Here is a 20,267-nt window from a genome sequence, read left to right as displayed (position 1 = left end):
GTTAGAACTACCGTATATTGGGTTTTTTCATGACCTGTGGTTTTTATGGTTATTGATTTAGACCCTTTAATACTCACAGTTTTGTTGGATGGTACATCAAATGTGCGTGGAAATGCATCCATATTTCCTATTTGACCGAGCTCGAAAAAAATTTTCTTGCGTGCATTTATAACAAACCTATGAAATGCTAATATTTTTTCTTCATAATCAGCTGGCATTTTCTGTGCAATAGTTGTTTTTGTGCGCATTGATAAGCCTTGCCTTTTCATGAACCTGTAGCACCAGCCCTCAGACCATTAAAAGTTCCGATTCCCATGTTTCTCTGCAAATCCTTTGGCCTCATTGATTATCATTTTAGTTGAAACACTTATCCCAGATTTCCTCTTATCTATCGCCCGCATTTTTATGGCATTTTCAAGTTCAGGTCAAGATGGAGCTGGGCATCGAAGGTTATGTTTTTGTTTTTTAGCAGTCTTCAGTTGATCTTCCTGCAGTCGCCAAGTACATATAATTTTTTTCGGTAGGTGGTGGACCGAAATGCCTTGCTGCTGCTCTATTTCCATGCACTTTGGCGTAGTTTAACACTTTTAGTTTATGCTGAATTGTATAGCTTAATCTCTTGTTTCCTGTAGTCATAATTTCCAGGGTATTTTTTTTTAAAACAAATAGTTCTAAGCACCTATTCTGACATGTTTATACAGAGTAGCACCAATACCGGCACGTGTGTTGGCTGAGTTAAAGAAAGACTATGTAAAGAAGAAAAGGCTCCATAGACGTAATGTGACCATCGAACCTGTTCGAACTTGTAGAAAAAGTTATGTGTGTCTAGACCTTTATCCGGGCTAAAAATAGCATTCAGTACTGAAAGTTAACCTGTGTGCTTCATGTATAAGATGCAGGTAACTTTTTTGAGACCAAATTTAGGGGGAAAAAGTGCATCTTATATGCTGTCAACTACGGTAAATGATGGAATACTCGAGTTTCTAAGCAAGATGTGAAACATAAGCATTTCAAAATTCATTTTTTCTAGTAAAGAGCTCTTAAACAACTTTTCGCTTTTGGGGATGTGAATTCTTTAATTAAATGGTTCTAAATTTGGTGACTTTTCGACATTTTGGCGATTTTAAGATTAGTTTCTATAGAAAATTTTTAATTCCGAGATCTGAGAATTTTTCAACGATTTTGTTTAAAACATCGTATCATTGATAAATTTCATTAAAATAATGGTAATATATTGAAATTATATTTAAAAAATAACATTAAAATAAAACATTTTTATTTTTCGCTGTCTAATTATAAAGTTTCATTTTGGCAACTTATTATACAATATTTTAAATCTGAAAAATAAACAAAGCATGATGCTATAAAGCACAATTTATGAAACAGCTCTTAGCAAAAGCAAAATTAGCTATGTAATTAATTAAAAAAGTCTTATTTTTAATTTTTTTCATAATTAGAGGTTTTTCCATGTAATTGTCTCAGGATATCCAAAATTCTCAGAATGTGCATCAGTTTTTTCTATAAAATTAATTTCATACTTTTTCCCTCCTATTTTTTTCCAAAATATTTCTGGCTTTTTGCTGTTACAGAAATGGTAGGGATAATTTTTCTTTAGGATTTTAGACATTGCAGCTTGGAAAGTTTAGAAGGATTTGAAGGCAAGATTTATAGACTCGCAATTCTAGAAGATTTGAGAAATTTATGACAGAATGAAAAATGTCTCTATGGTATCAGCACGTAATGGATGTATTTTACAGAAAGTTTGCAATGAATTTCTTAATTTTTGGAGAACATCTGGAAGAACAATGAAAACATAATATTTGAATGTTTTAATTCTGATACTAGAATCTTAACATGTTTATCTTCTCTTTATTTTCTCTACTTTTCACTAGACATAAGCATGGAACATATCAAAAATGCTTCTGATCTTATCACATGGGCAGGCATTATAGAAAGTGATTTTTTTTATTAATAAAGAAATTGAAAACTTACAATTTAAAAGATTCATCTAATATTAATGCATCATACACATAGCACTGGGCATTTTCCCACCTGATGCAATCTCTGTGGATCCTAAATTCTGCTGCCTGGTGCCTTTCTAAATTCTGCTTCCAATGCTTGCTCTAAATTCTAAAAGTTTTGCCATTTCTAGATTTTGTTGTTCGGTGTCACTAATACTAGAAATTCTGCCACATCAACTCGTTAACCAGCATCTACTATATATGTTTCATATTGCTTCTGAATGAAATAAAATTGGCCTCTTTTTCTGTACATTCTAAATGCATTTAGTGTTTTTTAGAATAACAAATTCTTAATTAACTCCAAAAATTCTAAAATGAAAAGGAAACATAGTTGAAGAAAGAAACTGAATACATAAAAGAAATTATTCTTCAAAGATAGGTGCAGTTATTATTATGTAAATTACTCAATTGTTTATGATTTCAACCTTTACTATAATTTCCCATTTCTATTTCCTCATATGATAGAGTTATTGAGCCAGATTAAATTTTAATTAAATTGTATAATCTTTGACCACTAGTCCACATTATTAGTTTGAATTTGACAGTTCTTGTTTAATTACATCACCCTGAGCTGTAATTGATTTTGTTAGCATCAGCACATGCCTTTATATTCTAAGTTCTTTTAAAATAAGAGGCTTATTTAAACCTTTGCCTGATATTGTAGTTAATTTCAGACATAGCAATAATATGCTTCACGTCTGTCGGGGGTTTTGGACTATTTAACTTTTAGCAGATTAATTAAACCCTCATAGGTACATTGTGGAGAGGTTGACAAGTTAGGATATAAAGCACGCAGAAACTAGCGAGAGCACTGGTTTGCATATTGAGACGAATCTCTAATTGTTAGAAAAGATGCTTAAAAGAGAAGGAAATTGATATAAACTAGTCAAAATGTCTGGGATGGCTTCAAATTAAAATGATGGATAAATATTTTGTTGACTGTTGTTACAAAACATAAATATTTGTAGAACAAACCTGAAGGCATAAATGTTTTGTAGCTTTTAATGTGCAATTATCTTAAGATCGTTTAAGAATCTGTGTTATAAATTACATGCATTTTAAACTGTGAAATTTTATTAGATTTTGATTTTAATAGGGCTTTTTTAACAAATATTGTTAAAAAATAAAATTTAATAGTGGTCATGTAAATCCATAATGACTAAGGTTATCAAACTACCTAATTTAGTTATTTATAACTAAATGCTTACCCTTAAAAATTATCTCTACATATTAAAGCAAGTTATTGCCTTTCATTAATATACACTGGTAGACAAGATAAAATGTAAAAATTCAAGTAAAACATATTCTATGTATCTACCGAGACTTAAAATAATACAAAACAACTTATCACCTCTGGTGCTTTAATGGCTTATTGAAACCTTAATGTATATTAACTGGGTTACAACCTCTGGAACTGTACACAAAGCTAAGACACTAACTTCATCAAACAGAGCCTGACTAACTTTCAGCACTTGCCAACCTTGTCTACATCAGGCCTTTCAGGTTTGTTCTAATCAACACGTCTCTTTCTAGACAAGCAGCTGTGATGACAACATTCAGTCTTTTGGTTATGAATCATGCTGATTATGATCTTACTTCTCATTTTAACCTATGCAGTTTGACATAAAATCTACCTGGTTATTTACTAAACCTCTAGACTGACCAAGCATGTGACAAAATGACATAAAAAAAAATCAACATAAAGCTAACTGTTAGTAAAATGTAAATGTCACTTATCTTCTTTCAAATATGACCAACTATTATAAGTGTAAAATATTTAATGCTACTTGATAAATTGCATAAAGTTTATTTTATTCTCAAACTTATTAACAATTATGTTAATTCATGTTTAGTAATAATGTGTACTACAGTCAAAAGTCTTTAATCTGAACTCGTCGGGACTTCGGCGATTCTGGATTATCGGTTTTTCCGGATTATAGATCATCAGTTTAAATATGGTAAGATAGCATGCAAAAATTATAAAACTAAAAACATGAAACTGTAATTTATGAAATAAAGAGCAATTATGATCTAAAGGGTATCAAAATTTACAAAAAAAAAAAAAAAAAAAAAAAAAAAAAAAAAAAAAAAGCTTAATATTCATTTGTTTATTTTTATTAAACATTTATTTCAATGCGCACATGTGTAAAGCATACATTACGCATAGTCGAAATTAGAAAATTGCAACCGGAAAACTATTTTGATGTGTATTTGTGATATTTATAATGGCAAGGAGTTTGATTTAAATCATATAGAAAGACGGAGTACATCGAGATGAAATACTGCATTTAGTAAGGAATTATAAGCCGAATAAAATAAAAACATCTGCTCTGAAGATAAGGATAGTGCTGACAGATCAACTTCCAGTTCATTGCGGACTGTGACGTTCCCCCCACCCCCCCAGAACAGCGTGAAATTGATAAACAGATTTCGGAATGGTTACAGAAACAAAGGATATGCCTTTATCCATTTTTTGCAGCAATTCCACTTTTTGTTTGATGGACGTTGAAACATACTTTCGCTTTGTAGATCCTTTGGTAGCTCCAGAATTGGAAATTCCTTTTGACATAATCGAAAGTTCAAGCTTACTTTTATAAAATTGCTCTAACAGTCTGCAAAAAATAAGTCAGATCCAATTAGAAGGTTAAGGAACAACGCAATCTGCAACATTAACTGAAATAGATAATTAGATAATTTTAGCTTTGCTTATACCGTCAGTTATACATTAAATGCGATGCGTAAACGTATTATGTGCATGCATAGAACCATATGTGCATGCGTAAACGTATTATATGCATGCGTTAATGTATTATGCGTTGACACATGCGCAGAAAGTTTGTAGCTTTGAGGTCTGGATTATAGATCATTCCGGATTATGGACATCCGGATTAAAGACTTTTGACTGTACTTAGTGATCTATTTTATTTTTAGGATGGCATTACAAAAGTGAAATTCAGGCATAGATAATATCTTCAATTGAATTTATTCAGTTCCCATTTGCTGATATGTCTTTTAATTTTTTTATTAATTGTCCTTAAAAGTACTTAATTTCTATGTGCAGAAATGTGTACGAACCCTGTTAAAGTAATGCTTTTTGGACTGTACAATGCTCCAGTGACATTTAAATATTTAATGAAATATTTTGAAAGGACTGTCTTATAAAACGTGTCTTGTACATATCAACAACATTGATGGATAGCTGGGAAATATCAGAAAAGTGTTACAGAAGCTCAGAGAAGCTAATTTAAATTTTAGTTCTTCATGGCATACATTATTTTGATGAGAAGTTATCTATCTTAGTCATATTATCTCCACTGCATAGATCCTGTGAAAATAGAGGCCGTTCATGGTTTTGGCCTCAAGACATTCATCAGATGCTTTCTCAGCCTCTGCACTTGCTGTTAAAGATTTGATAAAGGCTTCTCTAAGAAACACGAGGCCTTTAGACTACCCAACAGAATCAAAGCAATAGTTTTCATGAATTGATAAGTATAAAGAGGCGTTTAATCCTGCAACTGTAACGTGTGTTATTGATTATTAAAGATTATTAAAATCAATACTTATTGTAAAAAGTGCTACAAATTCATGTGTATGAGCCATATGTCCTCATTCTGCACAGAGTGTTTTCAGCCTCGAGTAATATATGGTGAAATCGAGTAAGCAGGTTTGGAAGGTATAAGTTTTTTTAAAAAAAGTTTTTTTTGTTCATTTATAATACGATTTTAATTGGGTTATTCACACTTAGTTCACATTATAGTTTTGAAAAAATGTTTTAGAGCAATGGCATTATGTTATTCTGTCCTCAAATACAAATTTGGTAAGCTTTTATCATGGGGGTGTAGGGACATCCCACGTTACAGCTTACGAGGGAACTGTCTACGTTACAGCTGCAGGATTAAAGCCCTTTGATATTCACTGCTGCCTAGCATATTTACAACATAAAATGATTTTTATTCTTAATACAGATGCCAGCATATCATTGCGTATTTTACTAAGATAAGAACAGAAGCCTCTTAATTAGATTAGAACAAAGCATCTTAAAGCCAGAAAGAAATTACTGTGCTTAAAAAAAAAAATACTTTTAGACACTGTAAAGGCAATTAAACAATTTCAGCATTATCTGTAGAACAGCAAATTCCTCCTGCACACTGATTATATCTCATTAAGTTCGCTGCTTGGTTTAAAAAATCCAGAGGGCCCAAGTGGCTACAGGAATATGACTTGGAAATTCGGCATTGCAAAAGAGCTTTGCATGGGGATGCTGATGCACTTTGAAGAAAATCTTCTTTAGAAAAGTGCAAACACTGTACAAAAGCTAAGTAAAAATATGGCTTTGAAACTTCAGGGATCAGATATATTAACACCAACTCCATAACATCAAAGATTGATCCATAGAGCTGCAAAGAACTTAGAAAGTCCCAAATAGAAGATCCTGTGAAGAAACAACGGGGACTTCCTTTAGTCCAAATTTGAAAAGCTACTCGCCTTTATGAGATTCTTTTCACTAGTGAGATGGAATTCTCTACTGCCGATGTAAATCTGACAACAAAAAGGCTTAGATGGTATTTTACCTTGCTGAGATCTTGAGTCCCTAGTTGTTCTGTCAGAACTTCATAGTAGCCCTGCTGGAGCCAGTTTGGTGCAACGAAGCCACTCCATAAAGTTTGCAAATGTTTCTTCTGAGATAATGCTTGAGCAGATATAAAGTGGTCCAAAATTTTGTTATGCATGTTGTGATTGAAAAGGCCTGCAAAAGGAAGACTGCACTGCATTATATAATCACTGTTCAGAAGGATTGCTCTGTATATTTTCAGACTTTTACAACTAAGGGTAACAAGTATATCCTAGTTGCCATGGACAACTTTAATAAATGGCTGGAAGCATATGCCATCCCTGCTAAAGAAGATTTAACCATCACAGCATTTTATGTTATAACTAAATATCATAATATTCTTTGGTCAGAATGAATCTTATAATTCAATTAACTTTTTTTACTTCTGAAATATTTAAAGGAGTATTCAGAATTCTTGCTATGGAAAAGATCAAAATCACTCCTTTACATCCATATTTGAATGACATGGCAGAGATATTCAACTGAACAATTTAGACCATCTCTCTTTATTTGTATCCCAGAGCAAGCAGGAATGCCTATAGTGAGACCACTGTATTTTCTCAATTGCAAATGATTTTTGGCTATGTAACCTGCTCTTTGGACAACTGCCAGACAAGCTTTCTTCCTCTTTCCTGTAAGATCTGCAGGCAAGTTAGAGGACATTCACTGGTTCACCAGGGGGAAGGGTAAACGGAAAAGGAATTCAACAAAGGAGATCAAGTCTGATTGTGAAACCTCAAATGACATCAAGGTATCTCACTGGAATTGCAGACATCCTGGGAAAGGCCCTTCAATATGATCAAGAAGCAAAATAATATAGTGGTAGATATCCAAGCAACTCCTTCTAAATTTAAAATAGTTCTGAGGCTACTCATTTTTGAGTTATTCACGTATGTACAGACTTCATGAAAAAAATCTCTTTTAAATCAGTTTTATAAATTGATTTGGGAAAAAGAGTCCTTTATTCTGTTCTTGCGTACAGATGTGAAGCAAAAACATCATTAAATTGCATTCGATAGTGGTCAAAATGGATATTTTTGTTGAAATATGATACCCAGAATTTTTCGTGATTACAATACTTCGTACAAGGAAGTAAAAATAGCTTAAATGACACATGAGATATGCTCCTTGTGGCCGAACTTTCAAGAAGTTCATATTGTGCCAGATCCGTCCTTATAAAAACAATTCACAGAACTTTAACAGTTGTTTTTCCTGTTGCCAGTTCCTCATATTTCAAATGCGAGATTCAGCATTAGCTGAAGTGTGATTTATGGTTATTTCAATATTTAGAAAATATTTCTTGTGCATTAAGGAAGAATTGTTTAATATCCATGTTCTGCTTAAGCTACTTGCTGTTATTTATTGTGCTGTGTTAAAGTTAAAAATTAATTTTTATAATAATAAATTATTAGTTTCTTCCTCTTTATCTCAAGTGATAATTCAGAGAAATATCAATGAACTGGTAGCCCCCAAAAATTTTCTAAGACAAAAATGAAACCTTCTACAACTTCTTGGCAAAGTGTTAATTTTAATCTATTGAAAAATATACAAAAATTCTCAAATGGTACAAAGCTGTTTTAGGAATATTACTTCATAATGAACTCTTACTCAGAACTACTGTTTTCAGTAAAAAAAAAAAAAAAAAGGGAAATTACAAGTTTTAAAAAAGGATTGGGAAAGTTAACTTTTCATTGGTGTCATCTCCAAGAAAAGTTTTACTGTCTAATGAGAAAAGTAGCCAGATGTTATCAACAGTCAGAAAAATTGCAAAATGTAGAAATTTTCAAGATTTGTATTACACCTAACAACTGCACAGTTTCACCTTTTAATCTCTTTCATTTTGGAGGAATAAACAAACATTCCAGTATGTAATACCAGTAACTTCTTCAAAGTGAATAAATATGTTAAAATGATATACTTAATAAACTTTGAATTGTAAAAATATTGAAAAATGCACAAATTCAAGTATGTAAAAAAATTTTGAGTAGATCAAGGAACCTCTCTAAAATACATAGAATGATTGAATTAATACATTTTAAACACTAAATTATTTGAAATATTTGTATTACCTGTCACAAGTGTAGCATACATATTTTTGTGTAGGGTAACAAAAACCCAGATTTAGTATGCTTTATGTTATGTTTAGGAAATGAAAATACTTTTACATACTTAAAGCAAGCAGATGTTCCAAAGAACATTGAGTTTGATTTGACCAGCATTTTATCACTGTCAGTTCATTTTGTAACTTCATTGTAACTTAGTTGACTTGGAGTGCTATACAAAGAAACAGCAAGTTTTGATTGTGAAAACTCAACAAGAATGGCGATTGTTATGCATAGGCTTTTAGGAAACTTAGAAAAATATTTTTAGACGATCTTTTGACTTGAAAATGCACCTAAGAGAACAACAAATTGCTGAGTGATAAAGAAATTTGAGAACACAGGTTCGACAGCAGACACTAAACGACCATGCTATCGATTCAGTTTGTTGAAAATATTGCTATTGTGCATAACATTTATTGCAAGTTCCAAAGAATCTAAACTTATAATAAATAAAAATAAAAGAATTTAAAGAGAAAATTGACATTTAAGCCAATTTCCTCTTCTTTCAAGTTTCTTGTCACTGGTTGCCTCAATAGGCAGATAGATATATGAGAAAATAATTTCGAATTTCATCGAGAGAATACAATGCTGTAGAACTAGTCATGAAGAACATATGCAGACATTATGTTTCATTTTTAAATCAAAATATTTATTTAAGTATGTAAAAGTATTTTGTAATTTCTAAATATGAAGAATTTTATTGAGCATATTGAATTCAGTGCTTTTATTGGGGCATAAAGGTTGCTTGCTTAAAAACATGGATTTTATAAAAATACCCTTAAATATTTTTGGTACTTGCATTACTTTTTAGGTGTATATAAACAGTTAGCAAATCTTAATGCCACCAAAAATTGAAATATATTTCTCGTCCAATGTATTTTTTGTATGAAAATTATATTGTGTCCATACATGTACATACACATGTACATCATTATATATACAGTGGTGGCCAAAATTGTGGACACTTTTGGAAATTTTTATGTTTTTGAACTTTGTATGCTTATAGAAAATGTTACGTTTCACAAAATGCAAACTTGTATATATCATTTTAAAGAGAATTTATTACTGAATTCAATACAAAACACAAAATTCAATTATTTGCAATACAAAAAAGTTAAGCGATAATAGTTATTGATATACATTAGATAGTGATGATTGCAGTGAGTTATCAGTACTTAGTAGGGTACCCTCTATTTTTTATTACAGCTTGACATCGACGTTTCATTGAGCTGACAAGAGTTTTAAGCTCTTATTTCGTTATTACATGATGCCAGGAAACAATTATAGCCTCAATTAGTTCCCTTTTATTTGATGAGCGCCTCATTCGGACAAGAGTTTTTCAAACGGTGCCACAAATTTTCGATAGGATTGAGGTCAGGACTGTTTCCTGGCCATGACGACAATTTAATGCTCTTTGTGCGAAACCACTCTTTAGATATATTGGCCGTGTGGCAAGGAGCAGAATCCTGCTGAAAAATAAACAAAGCATTGTTGGGAAAGAGATCTCTGATGGAAGGTAGAAGTATTAGTTCTAGAATAGTGTCAATGTATTTTCTGGCATTCAGTGTCCCATCGATGATATGAAGGCGACCAATACCATCTGCTGACATGCATGAGCAAATCATAACACTAACTGTGTTCTTCACAGTTGCTTGAATGCAGTCAGGATGTAGCTCTTCTCCTATTCTACGTCTTACATATTTTCGCCCATCACTACCGAATAACGATATCTTAATTTCATCACTCCATATAACTTGTGACCACTGATCATCTGTCCAATTAATGTGTTCCTTTGCTCACTGCAGTCTTTTTTTCGTTGCTGAAAATTAAGATAAGGCTTTTTTCGTGGAATTCTACCTCTCAGTCCAACATCTGTTAATCTTCTCCTGATTGTTCTTGAACTGATAGAAACACCAGCATCATTCAGATCACTTCTGATGGTCGCTGATGACATTTTTCTATCTTGGAGACATAGTCATTTTATTCTTCTGCCATCAATAGATGTGGTGCACCTTTTTCGGCCTTTTCCTTCTTTGTTTTGCATTGAATTTGTGTCCTGATATTGTAAACAAAACTTTCGGACTCCAGATGTAGTCACTGAACCACCCACCTGTCTTGCAATTTCAGCATAGGAAAGACCACTTTCTCGTAACACAATAATATTACCTCTCTTTCTAGGTGTCCAATCTACTCTTTTATTTGATGTCATTGCTTCTTGACTAAATATTAAAAATTTTTACAAAAATTCCTACTTGTAATTGCAGTGTATAAGAAACAGGTCCTCCTTCTACAGAACAAAGCAAAATAATGAATTGTTTCAAGTGTAAACATGATGTCAGCTTCTACTGGCAGTTACTAACATTTGATTGGTTCTCAGAACAAGAACAGTGATCGGCCAGGAAAGCTAGACATTAGAAACCACTTCATAACTGTGTTTTTTATTTATATTAAAGTACATATAACTTTTTTTGTATTGCAAATAATTGAATTTTGTGTTTTGTATTGAATTCAGTAATAAATTCTCTTTAAAATGATATATACAAGTTTGCATTTTGCGAAACGTAACATTTTCTATAAGCATACAAATTTCCAAAACATAAAAATTTCCAAAAGTGTCCACAATTTTGGCCACCACTGTATGTATTATTAATGTAATAAAACTGCATGTAGATAATAGTAGCATATTTTTACTATTTGGAAATGTTTAAGTTATTTATATGAAAATTATGTTGGCATGCCAAATGTAATATAATTTAAAGAATGTTACATATTAGTAAATCACGAAATAATATCACTGAATGACTTTAAAATAAAAAGACTTGATTTATCCTAGTTTAATTTTTAACCAATCCCTCAAGTAGAGTGGTAAATTCTATTTTCTTATACTGTAAAATCCATAATTATTGCAAATGTGAACATCTCAGTCGAATTTTGTCATTGAAAGAGAGTCGTACCTTTTACATTGTTTTTTTATAATGAGTATAACATTTTCCTAAAGATGAGTATAAAAAGAGAGTGTATGAAATTTATATATTTAGAAAGTTATTTATTCTAATAGTTCTAAATATATAAGGTTATTCATTTTAAAGAATATTAAATAACTTTATATATTTAAAACGTATAAAAAGTTATAGATTACTTAAAAATAAGAAACAAATCTTTTCATCATTTAAAACATTTTACAGAAAATGTACATGTTTACTGTTAACACTTTCAAATATAAAAGTCAGGTAAAGAATTTTATATTGAGTAGAGTGTTATAACTAATGTAATTGTGTGGACCTATTTCAAGAGTCTCTATACTTTAACACATCAAGACTAATATTTTTGAATGTACATATATGGCTTAGCTGCTTAGAGGATAAATCTATCATTAAATTCACATTTGATGTGAAAATGCAAAACTTGAATACTTTGTTTCAGTTCGGAAAAGAGAGCAAGTGCTTTGGAAAACTATTTACTCGTACTTAACCACTTTCCAGTTTTGCCGGAACATCGTTTGGGTACTTGGAAATGGCACTTTTTTTTATTTTCCCCATTTTTTTCTAGTCTAATAGACTGATTTGCCCGAATTTTTTGCTTGTTTAGTGTGTAATGTTTCTAATAGATGGCGCTAGTAATCCATTAAAGTTACAATTGCAAAACAACTGGTTTCACGGTTAGGTTTTAAAGAATTCTTTTACACAAGTAAAGGTGTGAAATTTCTATATCGGTGTTCCAGTTACTGCGAATACTATTTCTTTTAAATTTGGAGCTAAAATAAAAGAAGAAATGAATGATAATGAGGAGCTTATAACTGAAGATAACTCTGATATTGACTCGGATAGTGAATCTGAAATTTCACTAAATGATTCTGGAAGTAATGACAGTTTGTTGTCTGACTTCTCTACCGATGAAGAAACAGAAAGTATAGATAATCTAACTCAAAATTCGGAACTTTTGTGAACTTGATATTAATAATTCTTCTTTTTTGATATTAATAATTCTTCTTTGGAATCGAATAGATATGTAATAACAATAAAACATTTTAAATTCTGACATCTATTTTTGTAAATTGTTCTTTCCAGTTTGCTTACTTGTTCGAAAAAAGCCAACTTTAAGGAAAAATTTGCTTTTTACGATGAAAATAAAAATTAGCATAAATCAATAAATTCAACACTTCTAATAGTTCTGATTGCTGATTTGGGTTTATATAATGAATTTCTTCATAAAAATGTTTATCAAAAATATGCTTATTTTTTTGTCATAATATGGCGGAAAAAAGAAACTGTTAAGTGGTTAATGCATTTGTAATTATTATCCATTTCTTTATGTAATTTCGAAAAAAAATCTGAAATTCCTCTATTTTGATTTTATGAAATTAATGATTGTTTTGTATCTTCTGTTGCATATCTGTGGCCAGATGCTTAACACTGCTGGACACTAGAAGTTAAGCTAGATTCAAAGCTGATTAACAGGCTGCCTTCATAAGAATTTTTATGATTTTCCTCAAATGTGACCCCGCCCCCCAATGGCAGGCTCTAGTCCTTTATAGTCATTGGCTACTACTAAGCGATAGTCTCTTTATTATGGAGGCACTTAATAGGTGGGACACTGCTATGAACACACTATGAAGGGACAGACAAATTACATCCACGCCTTCTCCAGGATTCTACCGTGGACCCTTTCAATGCAGCAGTCAGAGTCACTAATCGCTTTCCTGTCTGGGTGGCAAAATGTTACATAAATGCCAATAAATTTCTCTTAGAAAATCTTCCACACAAAAAGGGATCTCTTCCCTTAAGCAGGTAGCTGATAAGTGTCTAAGGTGGACAAACTTGCCTCTCTTTTCCAGTGAATGTAAAGCATTCACTGGATCATTATGTCTTATTCTCTTTGAAGAAAAAGGGGGGGAAATACTCACAAATAATGCATCTGAAATAAATTGTAGGGTTGTAATAAGACTTGTACATTTGAATAAGAATGATGGAAGAGTGATTAGGTGTTGCAATTTGTCAAAACATCTTAGCTTTTTCTTTGAAATTTTAAAGTAAAAAACAATTTGAAACTTTTTTTTTTTTTTTCTTTGCAGTATATTATATACTTGCACGATATGTAGCTACATATTTGAGCTTGGAAACATTACTTTACTATATTGAAAGTACATGAAGCTTAAATAAAACTATAAGACATTTTACAAACCTCTTAATCCTGACAATATATATTTTAGAAACAGAAGGTTATAACTTGCATTGTAGAAATCATGACATAGCAAAAGCACATACTGAAACATAGTACTTATGCTGTGCATTTTCATAGATATAAATTAATAATTACAATCATTTTAATGCTTTCCAGCTATGTATTTTTATAAAAATATCACTAAGGCATTAGTAGGTATTTGTATAGCTGTTTGATAACTTACGTGTTATATCCATTGCACCAGGTGAAATGGCAACTCGTGGGCGAATGCAGAAACTCAGTTTGTTTATGATGCGAAATGATTCATCAGTTTCAAAAACATCTCTGTCAACTGCAAGCAATGATAGTTCAGTGATATGAACATTTTTCCTTCCAACATAAGTAGGTAGTCCAGTTGTTTCCAGATCCATAAAGATAAGTGTAGAAATGGCAGGTATGTTCTTTATTTCTGCCATTATTAACATATATTCTTTTGCTATCTGAAAGGCAAGGTATATGATTAAGACCTAAATTTTTTGAAATTTATATTTACTATAAACATTATTAAATGAAAAAATTCTATTGAAGACATGTTTGGGATTTGAAATTTCTGAATTTAATCCGACCAGTTATTATCAAATCCTACAGTGCGTACCAGTTTATTAAATTTCTATTACATATGCAATTTTTTAACAAACATTCCACCAAAAATAAGATGAATAATGGGCACTGCTTAAAGTAATCACATTTGTCCATAGCTATCTTGATAACATTACAAATCCTTCAAAATAGCTATGGAATTTAATTAATTTAATATAAATATAACTAGAAATATAAGAGGACTTGCTGATGTAAAAATTATAAAAAAAAAGGAACCTTAGTTAATACATATTGACGTTTTGAGGGGGGGGAAGTACTCTGCAGGAATTGTTTTCATTCCTGAAGAGGAACCTGTGCCTGAGCCTAAAAACCTATAGTGTTATTGAAATCTATGTCAAACTAAGGTTGTTATTTACCTAATTTTAAGTGATTGACTAAAATTGAAACCAAGCTATTTGGCAACATTTCTTTATCATTTCTCAATTTTTATAATCAATTTTGAACTTGCATGGCAAATTTAGTGCAATTTAAAAATTTTATTCTGTAATATTTTGATCACAATAAGTGATATATTTTCAATGTTTTTGTATACAGATGAGCAGAACTTCAGCAATTCGATAACAATGCCTGAATGATGACATTGACCACAACCACACTGATATCTGCTGTAAGTGGGGACTATATACTTTAATATTTTTCCCAACGTATAAAAAAATTTTTTTTCCCCATACTTTTGATTTATTTCTATGTTAACTTTCCATACATTGGTGGTTTTCAAAATAATTAAACTTCTAATCAGATCATATTAGGAAGCATAATACATATTTTTATGCATAAACTACTATAATAATTAAAAAGAAATAATTTAAATTCTAAATAATTTTACTGATGAATAGCTTACAATGTGAAATATCTTGGCAGCTTTGTGTCTTTAATAACTTTAATCACTTAATATCAGGTTTCAACGAAAGTTTCCCACCACCGCAAATATAGTCAATGCAGTTTGCATTGCCACATTTAAATCATATTTTGTGTAACGATTTTTGGCATTTGGAAGAAAGTGACTTGATTTAGAACAATGTGTTCAAAAAATTTTTTAAAAATATCATGAAGTACAAGATGTCTGAAATGGAACTATCATGCTGCCAGATTAGAGCCATCATTTACTTCCAAATCTGCTGCAAAAAGTCTGCTATAGAATGTCATCAAATCACGTGTACAGCTTTAGGGACTAATCTATTATCATATGAAACTGTAAAGATTTGGTACTGAAAGTTAAAAAATAAGAACTATGACATTCAAGAAGAGAGCTGTGACTGGCCTACTGATGTTGATGAGGCCCATCTGCGAGAACTTGTGGAAGATCAGTATGCAACCACTCGAGAGCTTACTAAGGAGTTGGACATTAGCGCCATGTCCATTAATCGTGCTATGCATCATCTAATCTTGACATACAAGTTCAATTGCTGGATGTGACATGAGTTGACTCGAGCAGATGTGTTCAGGCCTGCACTAATATGCTTGAATATCAACGCAAGGGCAAACTTTTGGACCAGATTTTCACTTGTGATGGAAAGTGGATTTACTTGAACAATGGCCTAAAAGGGGGTTGGTCTGCACCTGGTGAGCACATTTTGACTAACAAAAAGATCATGCTGTATCTGGTGGGATTGCCATGGTATTATCCTCAAGGAGTATCTGGAAAAACGTAAAATCCTCGCCAGTAAGATGCTATCAAAGGAAAACGTCAAACTGAGTATTGGTGCAAAAAGGTAATGTTCTATCAAGATAATGCAAGACTATATGTGTCTGTATTCACGGGCTGGGCTCGGTATGAACTCAAATGGGATCTTTTGCCATACCCACCATATAGTCCCGACATTGCTCCTTCAAACTTCTATCTTTTCTCACACGTGCAGCTATATCTTGCTGGTGCTACCTTCCATTCTGCATAGGACATCTGAAATGGTGTTGATCTGTTTTGGACTTGCAGTCAGCAAGTTTCTGGGCAAAGTCTTTGAAAAACAACCAAATCTTTGGCAGAAAATCATAGATTTGGATGATGATTACTACCTGCACTAAAGGTACTGCTTTCATGTTTTTTCCGAAGTTTATTAAGAATTTTTTTTGGCGGAAAACTTTCGTTACAACCAGATACAAGCGTAAATGCATTTATATGCTAACAAACAAGTAACCCGCCACAAAAAAATATTGTAATTACCATAAAAAATCCAAAATTTGGACATCAAATATCCTAACTCCTGATCACTAGCAATGTTTTTTTTTTTTTTTTTTTTTTTTTTTTTTAGGAAATTGAGAATGAATCAGATTCTAGGAGTAGCATATGGAGGGTCCTCCTTCATAATTTTTTTTTTCAACACTAAATAAAACAGCTACATCTTGAAGAAACACTATCATTCATTAGCCTAAAACTGTATAATCAGTAATTTGGCTCCATAGCTGCCTTATTGCTTGGCATACATCTCAAATCAAAACATTCTATCAAAGTTTATTCTTGATTTTACGCCTACTGAATAAAACTATGGAATAATTTTTTTATTATTTTTTGCTTTCAACATCACATGAATATCAACTGGCCACCGCTTCAGAAATGAATCACACGCTGATATCTAGAACAATTTTTGTTTTAAATATCCATAAGTAAATACCAAACAGCATGGTAACCTTTTATTATGACATTACGCTTGGGGACTAATACAAACTTAAGCCAATTGCATTACAAAGTGTTAAGAGCATTGACAAACAGAAATTTCTAAAAATGGATTTTGTAAATGGTATTCATCAGCCATTTATTGCTGTATGAATTAAGAATAACTGATTTATTGTTCCTATAAGGGTACTTTATTATGCCATGCTTTCAGGCACATAGCAGGTGATTATCTATTGGGCATCACCTGTCATGTTGTGTGTATGTGTGTTTGATATTTACTAATATAATTCAGGCTTAATTTCCTCAGCACATGTTAGGAACAAGACAAGTTTTAGTGGAAAAACATGTCTTTAATCGCAAATAGTGCATAGCGGACGCCTGCTAAGCTTTATAGCGAAAGCATTGAATTTGAAGGTTTTCAAATATTGCACACAGAATGCGAAATTTTCCAATTAATGGAATTTCCAGAAAAGTGGTAATAAATGAAAATAATATAACGGAAATAATCCATTAGGATGAGCTTGCCTCAATAATGATTCAACAGACAGATAACGAAATTTGTAGTAGGGTTCCAAATCCAGAAAATTTCTCTACCAATAATGAAGAAAGTGCAGAGAGGTTAACAGTGAAAAAATTTCAACTGACAATTTAGTGGGAAATCTTGACACAGCACTGTCATAACTTCTGGAAGAAAGGCTGCATCAGCGTAAACGCTGCAGTAAATTAAATTGCACGTGACATGGTCGTGGATCTTACATGCGCAAAATCTTAACCTATGTCCTGATATATGACATATCAGTTAAGAAAAATGCATGAAATGAAACCATAACTCAAAAATAAATTATAGGCTAGAAATTTTGAAAATATATTTACTTTCACAAATATACTTATGTTTACGTACTAAAGAAGTCCATATTTGTAATACTCATACTGTATTATAAAAAATATTGCAACAACAAGATATTAAATTTGAATGGAAATTTTAAATTTTACTTACAAAAAGAATTAAAGCAAACTGCAAACTGTACATCATATGAAGCCATCAAAAGCTGATTCTTCACTTTCTGAATTAAAAAGATATAGCAAATCCTGATGTAAATAGTTCAAGTCTTCCAGATCGTTACATTCATCTTCTTGGTTTACAGTCTCTTTATATGAGGATATAATTTCCACTTCTTTGAACCCTGCTGTTATTGACGATGTTTTTACCAATTTCTACCCACTTTGCAACTTCTTCATAAGATGCTCTATGCATTTTGCCACTTTTGGTATACATATGCAATCCTTCACTCATCCAACACTCCTACCGCTTTTGGACTTCAGCTTTGATGGATTTATTAACTGACAAGATTTTTGTCAAACCACCAGGAATTATTGCTAAGGTCGCAGACAGTTTTTGACATCTGGTTTTCACTTACTCAAGTGAATGAAAACACATGGAATCCATTATCAACAACCCTTCTGGTTGGAAAAAAGATCCCTTACGACACTGTCAAATTTTTTGTAGCCACTCATGCATGGTTTCGCACATCCATCAATTCTCATTTGCACAAATAATTACGACATTAAGAAAATCTCCCTTTGGAATAGTTTTCCTTTTAAAAATTATTATCAGCTTTAGCTTGCCACCATTTGTAGCACAAGCTAACACAGATGTAAATGACGTTCTTTCATGCCTTGTCATAAGCACGGATGCAGTTTTTGCACTAGTTCCATCAATAGTTCTGTTTGCAGGAGAGTCAAAAGCTAATGACATTCCGTATTTATTATCTGTGATGGAAGTAGTTTTTGTCAATAATATCTGTCACATATTCTATAAAAGATGCTTTTTTCTCCTGCCAGTCTATTGGTAATTGTTGTTCTAGTTCACACAGAAATATTTTTCTTTTCATAAATCTGCTACACCAGCAAGGCCCTCCTTTGAAATCATTTATGTTCATTTGTTACGCCATAAATTTTGCTTGTAAGTGAATGTTTACAGTAAAAGTTACCATTCGCTTTCCTCGTTGCTCCTTTATTCAGTTTGCAAGATCATCCTCTAGATTCAGCCACCTTACCACTTCTTTTGGCTCGTTTCTGTTGTGGCATATTTTTAAGTGTTTTTAATTTTTCCCTCCTCCAACATCGAATGCATCTCTAATCCACTTCAAACTCTCGAGCTGCTGCTCTATTTCCGATTTGTTCAGCACATGAAACTACATTAAGCTTAAAACCAGCAGTATAACTTCTGTGCCGTTTAGCTGCCATTTTCAAAAAATAACATACCTCCTCACCTGAATATGGGCATCTGGAAGCCTGAATTTAGAATTTTTTTTTATCTATATCGTATGTTGCATGCATGAGTTTTTGATTAAGAAACTCAGTGATTTCAAAGCAAGCAATGGCAACACTGTATGGAAAGAAAAACATTCTTATCTTCAGTGCGCAAAACTGTGTATCGGAAATGGTAAAGCTTTTTCTAGCTCTTTTTAAATTATTTTATGATATTGCTGACGAAGTTAATTTTATGATTTAAAGGCAAAGAACATGATATTTAATAAGGTAACACACAAAACATGAAATAAAAGCCCCTTTGGGTGTAGTATAAAATCTGGAAAACTTTTTTTTTTTTTTTTTTTTTTTTTGTAAATTTTGATTCTCTAAAGGTCGTAAAAGTTTTATTATTTCAAAAACAAACAGATGAGATTTTTGATGTTTATAATTTCTACATGTCTTCTTACTAGATTTAAACTGATGATCTAAAATCTATAATTGCAGAAGTCCTGAGGAGTCCAGATTTTGGACTTTGTGCTGTATATCTTTTAGCATTGAATAATGCTAAAAGCTGTATTTATATAAATACAGAAATACAAATTAAACAGTCAGAATAAATATAACTATAGGAATGTTTATATCTGTAATCTATACAACCTTTTCAAAGCAGTTTGTTGCACTATGTGTGCATTATAGTATTTGCATTATAGCTATTTGCATTGAGTGCTTTAAACAAAAAGGGAAAAAGAAAGTTTTGTAACCTTTTCATCCCATAATTGATTTCTTAATTTGTTGTGAACAAATTCTGAAAATGGAAAACACTTTTTCAGTACTTGCTAAAGAAGACT

General features: G+C 31.8%; 1 protein-coding gene across 2 annotated transcripts in view; it reads right to left on the bottom strand.

Moving 5' to 3' along the window:
• LOC118183633 (uncharacterized) overlaps positions 1-20,267 on the bottom strand; it is a 58,838-nt gene that overhangs the window by 17,558 nt on the left and 21,013 nt on the right. For both annotated transcript variants that reach the window (XM_035353232.2, XM_035353231.2), the window contains one exon: positions 14,140-14,395. In XM_035353232.2, the coding sequence (XP_035209123.2) occupies positions 14,140-14,380 (241 nt within the window). In that variant the 5' untranslated portion in view covers positions 14,381-14,395. The remainder of the gene's footprint in view (positions 1-14,139; positions 14,396-20,267) is intronic.

Source organism: Stegodyphus dumicola, chromosome 1, assembly GCF_044657685.1.
Source record: "Stegodyphus dumicola isolate Sdum_Otavi_A_Nest chromosome 1, ASM4465768v1".
NCBI lineage: Eukaryota > Metazoa > Arthropoda > Arachnida > Araneae > Eresidae > Stegodyphus > Stegodyphus dumicola.
The sequence above is the reverse complement of the archived record's forward strand: the minus strand, read 5'-3'. Positions and strand labels throughout refer to the sequence as shown.